The sequence below is a fragment of the Acinonyx jubatus genome, chromosome E4 (assembly GCF_027475565.1).
Source record: "Acinonyx jubatus isolate Ajub_Pintada_27869175 chromosome E4, VMU_Ajub_asm_v1.0, whole genome shotgun sequence".
NCBI lineage: Eukaryota > Metazoa > Chordata > Mammalia > Carnivora > Felidae > Acinonyx > Acinonyx jubatus.
In genome coordinates this window covers 31186846-31199513 of record NC_069395.1, presented here as the reverse complement: position 1 = coordinate 31199513, position 12668 = coordinate 31186846, and the positions used below count along the sequence as shown (strand labels likewise).

Here is a 12668-nt window from a genome sequence, read left to right as displayed (position 1 = left end):
TCTTTTGAAATGTCATTTTCACTCGACTGATTCCCGGTTTTTGATGAAATTTCTGAACAGGGACTTAGGGGCATGACTTCAAGGTAACTTTGATTTGTGATCACTTAAACATTTTGAGTTGTAAAGGAAACATATTGGGAAAGGTAAATTCAGCAACAATACACGTGTTAGAATAACACAGCTTTGAAGATCGAGTGCTCTGTTATCTGCATGTTCAGCTGTTTAATGTACTTAGTCAATTCCACTGGTAATTCACACAGGATTAACATGGAAAAGAGCGCGTGTACCGTGATTTACAGATTTTTGGAGCTATGGTGCCACCTACTGGAATATTTCTAAATATTCCCTTGTCTAAATAATGAAAACAGGCACTTCCCTTAAAAAAAAAAAATGCAGAAAATGTTATCCCAGAAGAGTGAAGTCAAAAGATAATATATGGAAATACTAAGTATATTACTATGGTCTATTTTATTATATTTATCCCCTGTGTTTATAGAATTTAAAAGTGCTCAATGCAGTTTATACTTTTAGAAGTACCAGTGCTTTCTCCTTATTGTCACACACGCCCTCTTAATCCCCACTGCTATTTTCTTTACCTGTTTTCCACACCCTCCCAGCATTGTTCATATAGAATGTTTGCATGTATTTTAATGCTAATTATATTAATGCATTTTCCTAATATTAAATAGGTATTTATTACGCACTAGTTATTAAGTACTTTATGCAGACATTTATTTGCTTTTTCCAAGTCTGACTCCACTAACAGTGTATGGTTGCTTTTAAGTTATATGTGAACTAGAGCATAAAGAGTATGGGGATGTTTGCCTATGCCAAACAGCTGAGATAACTACATTAGTTCTTTGGCTTCTCATTGGCCAGGCAGATCCGTCTTTGACCTGCAGTAGAATGAGTAGGTCATGAAATAACTAAAGAGTTCATATAACCGGTCTGATAGGGTTGGACTGTTTAATCATGAGGTTTCAGCACAGTTGCTTCTTCCTGTGTTTCAGTAATGTTCTGATAATGTCTGCATATGGAAATATAATAGACAATTGAAGTCATTTTCATATAATTTAGGAAGAATTGCAAAATGTGATAGAGATATCGTCGATAGTGCAGTCTCCTCTAAATATTTAAGTAACTTCACCTATTTATCCTATCTGATATGTAGAAACAGTCTCCATGGAAGTATTTGTTACTGCATGCTTACATTTATGGAAGTCATTAGATGGTTTTTGGAGGGGATATGTCCTTCAGATATTAGATTTTTAACTAGGCTCTTTCATGTAGGTTGTCTTTATATATGTTCCTACTTTGAGATTTGTACTTAAGTTTTTTGATATTTTAAAAGTAATTGAGGGGCACCTGGGTGGTTCAGTCAGTTGAGGGTCTGACTTCTGCTCAGATTATGATCTCGCAGTTGGTGGGTTCCAGGCCCGCATTGGGCTCTGTGCTGACAGCTCAGAGCCTGGAACCTGCTTTGGTTTCTGTGTCTCCCTCTTTCTCTGCCCTTCCCCTGCTAATGCTCTCTCTCTCTTTCTCTGTTTCTCAAAAATAAATAAAATTTTTAAAAAATTTTAAAAATTGGGGCCCCTAGGTGGTTCAGTCAGTTGTGTCCGACTTCAGCTCAGGTAATGATCTCACTGTTGGTGGGTTTGAGCCCCACATCAGGATCTCTGCTGTCAGCGCGGTGCCTGCTTCAGATCTTCTGTCCCCCTCTCTGACCCTCCCTCAGCGCACGTCCACCTGTGCGCTCTCTTTCTCTATGTCTCTCTCTCACACACAGAGAGAAATAAACATTAAAAAATTAATAAATAAATAAAAATAATTGAATTTTTTTTTTTATTTTATGTAATCTAGTAGATATGGCTTGTTGAAATTAATGTCAATCGCACTGCTGTAGTTCCTGAATATTTTCTTAAGGACATTAGCTCAAATTTGGAAGTGGTTTTCATCTTTGAAATTTTATTTTAGTGAGCTTCTGTAAGATTTATTGAGTGCCTAAGTAATTTTCATATGATTTATCATGTTAACTGAAAGTGTTACAGAGATTGAAAATCTGTTTATAGGGATTTTGTGACTATGAGAATAAATTTAGTCTTCTATTGAATCTAAACTGTGATGCTGGACTTGGAATCTTCTTTCAAAGAGATAAAAGACTGTGTATGTGTGTGTGATACTCTATAAAGAAAATGAAATAAACCTTAAAATAAGCTACAAGATTTCAAAATAGCCTGAAAATCACTCAGTGGAGGACTTTAGAATCAGATTCTGAGCTAAAGGGGTATAATGGAAAACGTACGTTCAATCTAAGAAGCCTTTATGGGAAGTAAGCATGAAAGAAAAATGTGATCATTTTTAGATATATGTTATTTGCCATGGATGTTAAATTTTGTTGCATTGAAGATTAAAGGATTTGGGGAAATGTTGAATGGGGCCGTGATTAGAACAGAAATACATAGATGGAGATACACATATAGAAATAAGTTGTTTTTCTGTTTCCAAGCTATGGAAGTCTCTTCACAGATAAACACGGGGTCTGTGCGTTATAGTACTTTTGTTTGCTGTTACTGTAGTTTGGTTGACTTCCCTGTCAAAATAATATTCTTTAGTAAATTAAACCGGCACACTTCTGATTTTTCTCCAATATTTGTCTATACCATACATAGAGCATTTATCCAGAAAACTATAATTTACTGCAAATGTCTATATTTAGGGTCAAGTTTATTTTAGCATTTGTAACATTATTAGTCACGTATTCTGTAGTCCAATACTGATTAAGAGGTTTTTTTATTTAGCCTATGGGCTTTTAATAAATATCAATCTCTGTGTAGCCTAAAGCATTGGCTAAAAGAATTTTCATGTTGAAAGGTCAGGTGTAGAGGAAAAGCGATAAGGATAAATTAATGAGGAAAGCTGGAAGCCTGAGGATGGACAGCAATGTCTGCAGAGTCAGACAGGCTCAGGTTCAAGTCTGGGCTAGCATATACCAGCCTTGCGAACCTAGCCAAGACACTTGACTTTTCTAATTTCTTAGGGTGTTGTGATCCTTAAGAGAGAAAATACAACCAACAGGCTTCCTATAGTGCCTCATACACCATGAACACTCAATACATATTAGCAATTAATAACAATAAAGTATCATTTCTGAATTATTCTCTTAAAAAGACACATCTGTAGAAATTTTCTTCTCCATTTTGGTAATTTACCATTTTCTAAACTTGAATTAAAATACTATACACCACGTATTGTCTTCAAAACATTCATTGCTTTTGCACCAGTTAGAATTAAATTAATATCTCTGGGGCATTTAACATGCATGTGGCCTGATGAAGAGTATACTGTTTGGAACATTTCTAGCATATTTACTCTAGTATTCATGGTTCTTATGTTAAAAAAAGAAAGCTTCTTTATTATCCCAATATTCCTTTTCCATTTCCATAATGAATATGTGACAAATCGCAATTCCTTTTTATAACATATTCTATACCATTTATGCTACATGTTTTGGCGGTAACAAACTAATAAATGAGAACAACAGAGTATAATGGTCTGTGGAGTTAGTGATGGGTCTAGTAAAGGCAACATTAAGATTCCTCTTTTTTCTGTCATCAAATCTATTTGATTTCTCTTCTATATTTATTGATCTGATGACTTCCATCACTCTCAGGAAAAAATTCAATCTCTTTTCGTGACCTATAAGGCTTGCTCTTGGCTCTTCTCCCAAAGGTGTTTTCATCAGATCTGTTTGATTTCTCCCTTGCATTTATACATGCTTAAACCCATTCAACAATTACTTATCTACCACTTACTATATGCAAGGCTCTTAGCTACATAGCTTCAGCTGCTTCGCTTCCTCCTCATATTGTGTAATTCTTGCTGATTTCCAATGGAAGGAATTTTAATTATTAGTCCTAATCAGGTTCACCTATGACTTAAATGTCTTTGCAGACTGCTGGATCTATCTCTCTCTCTCTCTCTTTCTCTCTCTCTCTCTCTTTATCTTGCAAACCATTGGAGCTATATATATATATATGTAGATATCTATCAGTATCTATACATCTTACAGTTTGTAATTTATCCTAGGGCAAAGGACCATACCTGTTACATGTTCAAACCCAGCACCTAATATCAAGTTAGCAAAACAATAAATAGGTTTAAACTTAACTAAATCAAGTTAATTTGCTTGAAGTTCCAAGGAATTAGGTGTTTATATTGAGAAGGGACATATCAAAATAGTTTTACTTTTTTTTTAACGTTTATTTATTTTTGAGAGACAGAGAGAGACAGACTGTGAGTGGGGGAGGGGCAGAGAGAGAGAGGGAGACACAGACTCCAAAGCAGGCTCCAGGCTCTGACCTGTCAGCACAGAGCCCCACGCAGGGCTCGACTTCACGAACTGCGAGATCATGACTTGAGCCGAAGTCAGGCGCTCAACCGACTGAGCCACCCAGGCGCCCCCAAAATAGTTTTAGATATTTAAAAACTTATATACTTCTTAGATAAAGAAAAGAGGTGTATTATATGAAATGTGTTTATACACTCGAACTAACTCGAATATTTTGAATGTGGCAATATGCTAAATTCTTTACAATTATCATGACAGTTATTTCTTCTTTCACTTAAAACACAAGAGCTGTTAATCCCTCCTATAGTAATGTTTTTTATTTTACCTATTGCTTCTTTTGCAAATTGACACAATTCTAAGAACTTAATTTAGAAGGAAATAAAAATAAATGAGAAGAGAGAGAAAGCTACTAACAAGAAAATAAAAATAATATTAAGAAATCAAAACATGATTTTATATGGGATAGAAAGATAAAAGCTGATTAAACAAGAGGAGGGACAAAAATCCAAATCATGTACATTAAAAACAATACTTAAGTATGAATGATTAAGAAAAAGTAGAGAACTATAATGAGAAAATAAGAAAATATTTAATGCAGCATATGTTTTAATAATATATATTTTAATAATTACATATTTATATATACTACATACAATATAATATAAAATACAAAAATACTATTTATATCAAGGAATAAACCAGAGAATGTCACTGAAGAAACTGGGTCCTACCCATCTGATGGCCCTTCTGAGGGGAGACAAGTTTTTCAGATCAGTTTATCCTCAAAAAATAAAATCTCAAAGCAGGAAGCTGTCTTAAATATTAACCAACCCTTTCTTTTATCTGATTCTTGATTCTTTTTCACATCAGTTGACTGTCATTTGGGAAAGGATTTTATGATCTTTTTCATGGTCATTTACTAAGAGTGAAACATGTCTCACTCACTGCAGACTGAATCTAGTTCCCATCATGGCAATAAAACGGACCTTTCCAACATTCCCACAAGCTCAGGTGATAAATCTCATTTTATTTGATTTCATTAATTTCCTTCTTGAAACACCCTTTATTGGTAACTCTTGTTGACTTCATTTTCCCTCCTACATAGAAGATTAGGTCACCTAATCTTAGGCCCTCTCCTTGAATGCTTACTCAACTTCAGAATTCTATCCCGAATGCTCTTTTTGTATAACTGGGGGACCTCCTTCACCATCATAGCTACAATACCCATCTATATGCTGATCCAAAGCCTCAACTCAGAGAGATATCCTGAGCTGCCAACCTCCACCTCCAAATATTACTAAACATTTTTACATAGAAGTTTCAAGAATATCAAATTTTCCTGTCTCTTCTGCTTTTCTTCTTTAGCTTAGTGAAAGCTTCCACAATCTACCTACTACAATTGCCTAGTATGTTAAACTATCAACCTGAATGCTTTCCGTATTACTCATTCTCTGCCTTTCTTACTTCTAACGATTTACAAAGTCTTGATGACTACTTCCAAAGTGTTTCACAGATTTTTTTCTTGCTTTTTTTTTTTTTTTTTGGTACCATTTTCCTCATGTAGAACATTATCTTTTTCATACGCTTTTATTTTAGTCTCCTGATGTTCCTGTCCCCAACTTTGCCTTCTGATAATCTATTTTCCATTTTACAACAAGGCCAATCGAAAATTGAAATGCTTCTTCAATAGTTCTCCCCTTAAACACCTTCTTCTGATGGCTGTCTAAAGCCTGTAGGACGAATCTCAACTTCTTATTCCTCTAGGACTGAGCTAGCTGTCCATAATCCTTTAGGTCACACCTTAAATGTATCCAAGAAACCCTCTCTGTCACCTTCTCTACCAGTTGGACACCAACCCTGGAAGTCTAAATTGGGTGATCCCTCTATAAGCTTTTTCTTTTTAATTTTTAAAAATTTATTTGAGAGACAGTGAGTGCAAGTCGGGGAGAGGGGCAGAGGGAGAGACAGAGAGAATCTTAAGTAGGCTCCATGCTCAGTGCAGACCCCGATGTTGGGCTCAATCCCAGGATCCTGGAATCATGACCTGAGCTGAAATCAGGAGTTGAATGCTTAACTGACTGACTAAGCCACCCAGGTGCCCCAATCCAAACTGTGCTGCTACAGCACATTCTATCTCATTGGTCATTACACTGTAAGACTTTTTCTTTCTTTCTTTTCTTTCTTTCTTTCTTTCTTTCTTTCTTTCTTTCTTTCTTTCTTTTCTTTCTTTTTTTGGGGGGTTTGTATCTTACACTGAGCTGAGCTCCTTGGGGGCAGGAAATGTCTCTACCTTGGTCATATTATATCACTAGTATGTGGCATATAGCACACAGTAGGCACTCAATAAATAATCATTATCTAAATAAATGAATACATATGGGGAAAAAGTCCAAAGTCTTTTATAGGCTTGAGATTAATTCTAATAGCTCTCCTTTATTCTATTACTTTTTTATTTTACCTGAGAAGTCAAAAACTAATACCATAGTTTTAACATACTTGGACATTGTAAACATGACCTTAAGAGAAGGAATGTAGTTTCAGTGGTAAAAGGTACTGAAAATTGCCCCTCTGTGAATGTTAACTAACACAGAGATGATGTATATATGGAAATTTAACTTATATTTCCATATGTATTATGAAATTTGAAGTTTTCTAATAGATGTTTGTTTTCCTTTTTTCAGGAGAAGACAATACTCTTTCCAGTCCTGGTAAGAATTAATATTTTCATTTTACTTATTTTATTATTTTGTTACGAAGTTTATATATTTATGTTGATAGAGTTTTCTATTATTGTCTAGTAAAATCATTTTACAAGGACAAGTGTTATAATTATGAATTATTTCTTGAATTGTGAAAATGTTTTTGACACTTTCTTGTTCTTAATATTCCTGCTTATACCATATACATTTTGTTAACTACTTGAATATATTATTGTGTATAAGTTATAGCTTTTCTTAAACTTGACAATAAATTGCATAGAAGGATTCCAATCTCTTTTTAAATTTTAACATTGCAAATAATTCAAGTTAGGTCGCAAAACTTTATAGTCAAAAAGTGGTTAAAGAATTATCTGAGGAATTAGAATTCTAAACATATTATATATGTATATATACAAATACATATATGTATATACATATATATAAAAGAAAAGCTTTGAGAGTAGTAAGATATTTTATAATAATCATGTTCAAATTCTATTGTCACAATGGAATTAATAGTCTTAATGAGTATTCTAATCCTGAGACCAATTAAATTTAAACAATGAAAATGTTAAAAATAAATTCATACATATTATATGCAAAAATAAGAGAGAAACGTACATTTCATGTGGTTAAAAATAAGTTATATCACTTAAATGTTAGTGTTATGTAAAATGTATTACTGATTTCCTGATTCATTATACAGTTGAAGTATGCATTGAGAAGGTAAGTAAAGCCACTAAGACAATTCTGACTTAATCATTTTAATGCACAGTTCTAGTTAGGTACATTCAAAATGTTCTGCAAATTGAGTTATTAAAGGAATTATTTTTGTAAATAAATGAAAATTTATTCCAAACTATGGAAACAAGGAAGCATGTGAATGCTAACAAAATGCTTTTGAATCTGCATAAGAAGCACATTCTCTTATTTTTTAAAACATGTAATATTGGAATTTTACGGTTGGATAGTATGGTAGAGAAGCTTTATAAATACATGAAAGTCATTAAGGTATAGCAACTGTGATTGGTTTATGCCAGCTACTCTCATGCATTTTAGCATTTCCACCTTTTACAAATGATTAAGTTCATTCCAACCATATAAACTGGTTATTGTTGCAGGAGGGGATTGGGAATGGGGTAGAATAGGGGGTGAATGTTTAAAATGCTAGATGACTTACCACCTTCTTGAGAGAGTTTCCATTATCCTTGCACTGTTATAAAATGATGGATGACACATCCAAATGATGACATGAGGTAAGTCAAAACAGTGACCCCAAATGCTAATGAGAATGGCTTCCTGCAAATATCAACAAGAATGTGATCAGTGGAAACCAGTAGTGTCTCCAAAGTGAAGAAAGAGGCCAATGTAGAATTGGCAATTGGAGCATTTTTTCTCATCCTGAATTAAAGTCTTATTTATTGAACCAGGGGATGTGCAGTGAGCTTAAGATGTGTGCAAGAATATTAAGGCTTCTACGTAGGAGGGTAATTTTCTGAATACCGTTTTTTCATAGACCTTGGACTGAATTTACTTGATGATATATAATCTTTAGGAATGCTACTCTTCAACAAAGCATAACACTATTATGCGAGGTATTTGGAGTGGTTTTCCTTCTAGTCTTTTTGTAATTCAAATGTAAAAGATAAGTGGGAGTGGGTGATAAAGGGAAAATGTCACATTTCTCTCAGAGCACAGGGGATCATTGGAATCCTGACAAAACCAAAGATAGGTTAACCTAAAAACAACAAACTAATAATTGTTCACGTCTATAATGATGGAAGTATATTAATGTTATTGCACATAATTTTAAGCTCCCTCCCCCTCTCCCTTTCATCTTCTCAATCTCTGTCCCTATCTTTCTTCTTCCTGTCTTTGCCTCCACCCTTGTCTCTTCTTTTATTCAACAAAGAGCAGGTGAGAGAATAAGTCAAGTAGGATTTAGGATTTTACACTGAAGACAGGAAGGGGTGACTTGCCTATCACTTTGCTAGATATGTTGACGTGTATCTCGGGTAGAGGTTTGTTAGTAAATATGTTGCTTTGTGTGTTATTAGGTTATGAAATTCTAGAGATTGAAAATTTTCGTTGGAAAATAACAACTGTAACAAATGTACTGAAATTACTTTGGATTTCAGTAACCACAGAAGAGTTCTACATTATTTTATGTTCTTGTCATTGGGGCAGTTCAGTAAGGCTTGGATGTATTTTATTTGTATTTAGTAAACACTGATTTCATTTTACCTTCAACAATAATGAATGAAGCTAGGACTTCTCTGTGCCCTTTCTACTTCCATTTTCTTAATTCCCCATTCAGTAATCTTTTAATTTCAGTTCTTAAATCTTATCACTTCTAATCTTTTCCAGTTTCTCCCATTCTCGTTCCCCTCCCATTTTCTCTTACTCACTCTTGGGCCATTTTCTCTTACTCACTCTTGTTGAACTGAATTGTTAAAGTACTTGTGTGCTATCATTTGTTGTTGTTAATTAAACACTGAAAAACATAACATTTGACTATTCGTAGAAATGAATATATGTTAAACATAGAAAATCCAGAAAAAAAAAACCCACATCTTTATAACCTCAATATCCAGAGATCACAATGTGTTGGTTTATTATTTTTTTTAACAATTTTGGTGTATTTATCCTCATTCTTCTATAAAGAAATACACCTTCTGAGTAAGAGAACACAAAAAATTTAAAGGCCTTTAATACACAGTGCTAATGTGCCCTGCAGAAGCTTTTATCAGTTGTACATCTCTATCAGCTACGGGTTCCCTAATTCAGCACTACTTGTCACACTGTTATTTTTTCTTCTGAAGTGAATTGAAACCATGGAAAATGTTGTTGCAATATCTCAAATTGTGTTTCTTATATTATCACAAAGTTGAAACCATTTTGTAGACTTGGGCATTGTGTATCTGTTTGAGAATTTTGTTTCCCTGTCTTTTGTCCAATCTTTGCTTTGTTTCTGATTTGCTAAAAAGTAATCAGTGGAGGGGTGCCTGGTTGGCTCAGTCAGTAAAGCCTGCAACTCTTGATCTCGGGGTTGTAAGTTCAAGCCTCACTCATGTTGGGTACAGAGATCACTTAAAAATAAAATTGTAAAAAAAAAATCAGTGTGTACCTAGAACTTTTATTTTTCATTTTTTGTTTTCCTAGAAACACTAGTCCTCTTAATAATTCCCTTTAAACTTTATCTTTCTCTAGTGCTCATTGATAAGTCTTTTTCTTTTCTTTCTTTTTTTTTTTTTTATAATTTCTGTTAATTGATTTTCTTTATGTGTGTGCTCCGTCCTTCTGAACCCAACTGCTTTGGACAGTTAAGAAACCAGCAATCCAAAGGGAAGAAGGCAGGGAATAGCTGCTTTCAACTTTATTTCCCCATTTATATCTTTAGCCACTATATCTAAGTCTATATACCTCTGTATGCATCTATCTATCTATCTATCTATCTATCTATCTATCTATCTATATGTATATGTATTTGGTAAAATATACATACTACCACACGCCGTATATCATCTCTGTATGTTGTGTGTGCATTTACACACATATATGTATATATATTTATATACACACTGTAATGGACTGGGGAGTTAGTTAACTCAGATGAGTATATGTTGCAGGATATGATTCATGTATTTATTTTGTTTTCCTTTTTCCATCTCCCATGAATACAATAGGACTGAACTCAACAGAAAAGCCCAGTGTTCTGGCTCCAAGCGACCCCTTACCTGCCCGCACCACTGCATTCTCACTTACAAGCATCTCTGAAAGAGAATATAACTCCTCAGAGACCACGTCTACTCTTAGTCCAGACAATCCTTCAACTGAAGACTTCCTGAACTCTTTGGATAATGCTAATACTCTTAATGTGACAGGTCGGCACAGAGGTGTTAATTAACTGAAATGAGTTTAGGAGAACTTGTCTTCCTTTTTGAATCTGAAAGTTATCAGAACTGTTTTTCTTTAAAATATGTGTGCAGTTTCTACAAATGTGGTTTTATTCAAGCATGTAAAGTGTAGAACATCCAGGCGTTCATGCAATTTTGACTGACCAAAGTAGTGAAGGCAAGTTGTTGAGGAGCTGATGGACAGGGAAGGAAGGAAGCCCCAGCAAGTAAGGCTGGTGGGGAGGGGGAGGGGAGTTTCTCCAGTAGCCACTGAACTGCATGTGCTGTGTCATCGCCACTGTTCTGCTCACTTGGGTTTTCTGCAGTGCCAGCCGGGTTAGAACTCAGTATTTCAGCGCTTTGTCAGTGTTGCCCTCCCTGGCTGTAATTCCAAAGTAAGATTTTTCTTTGTTGAACTCCACAATCTCAATACCAGAAATTACTGGAGATAAACAATTTATTTTTGAAAAACCACACCCAGGATCAATAATCCAGCTTTGCCGTTTGAATTTCCTCCAGGGATATTGGCATTAAAAAAATTAATCAAGGTTGTGGGTCTTAGGGCGGAATTGAAGGGAATGTGGCCACATTCATAACAGTGATGTGGGAGGTATTTTTTACCAGTGAAGACCACTGATGCTTTTCAGAATCCCAATAAATCTGTGGTTTGCTCATTCTATATTTGATGTTAGGTCTGCCAGTGTATTTGGCACATAAATCCACCATCATGAGGGTTGTTCATGCCTTTTCTGAAATAATGTGCTATGTTGTCATTTTCTGAGGCAAACAGGTTTATAGACATTAGAGACTAAGCTACTTGCTTAACAGTGCCATTAATCTTAGTTTGAAAAACAAGTATGTTCAACACTGTCTCAGAAGTTTGGTGGAGGGGTACATTGTCGTGTTTTGAATACCATATTGATGAAGTTTATTGGCCATAATAAGCAGTTAATTAAATGATAAATGCCTCCTTATGTTGATTACAGAACTGTAAATTCAATCTTTCCTCCATTTTCTCCTTCCACCTTAGCAGAGTAGTGGCTAGGATCTATCTAAACATTGCAGGCATTTGAATTCATTGCCCAAAATTTTAACAAAAAGAATGTGAGGATGAGGGTGTTAATGGTTAGGTAGAACATTCCAGGGTAAACTTTTTTACTGACTGAGTGATGTCACACAGTTTTCTATTTTAAAGTTTTCACATTTAGCTTCATGTACACAAACACACACACACATAATATTCTCTATGAAGCAAAATGTGAAGAGAAAATGTTTAAAATGGAAAAGATTGGAAATAAGGATGAATAATAGTAAAATACTAACTTGATGGTGAAATTAGCTTGGAAGGTTTCTTACACTTTCAAATAAAATAAGACATTTGATCTCCCTACAAAATAACTTTGCTCTCCGGTGATATTTCAATTCTCTACTGGGATAAAATCGTATGTGTTATTTAATTTATGTTCGCAATTGATTCGTATTGTGGAATACAATCCAATTTTCCTGCTTACCGATATACATAGGTAAAAAAAATCCCTTAATCCATGCTTCTAACAGTATAATATTTTCAAGCGTTTTCAAAATTGTTCAAAAATCATTATAATAAGCATCTGTTTGCATAACATTAAACTTAATTATGTGATATTATTTTTACAAAAATATTTTATGCAGTTGCAAAATATCAATATAGAAGTATATATAAAGTACATACTTTATGCATATATA

General features: G+C 34.3%; 1 protein-coding gene across 6 annotated transcripts in view; it reads left to right on the top strand.

Annotated features, from left to right (window-relative positions):
• The window catches only part of PTPRC (protein tyrosine phosphatase receptor type C), a 123901-nt gene that overhangs the window by 49648 nt on the left and 61585 nt on the right, over nt 1-12668 (top strand). For 3 of the 6 annotated variants that reach the window (XM_027074627.2, XM_027074626.2, XM_015071509.3), the window contains exons 3-4: nt 7030-7056; nt 10734-10931. In XM_027074627.2, the coding sequence (XP_026930428.1) occupies nt 7030-7056; nt 10734-10931 (225 nt within the window). The remainder of the gene's footprint in view (nt 1-7029; nt 7057-10733; nt 10932-12668) is intronic. The other 3 variants (XM_053209751.1, XM_027074629.2, XM_027074628.2) reach the window with 1 other exon arrangement.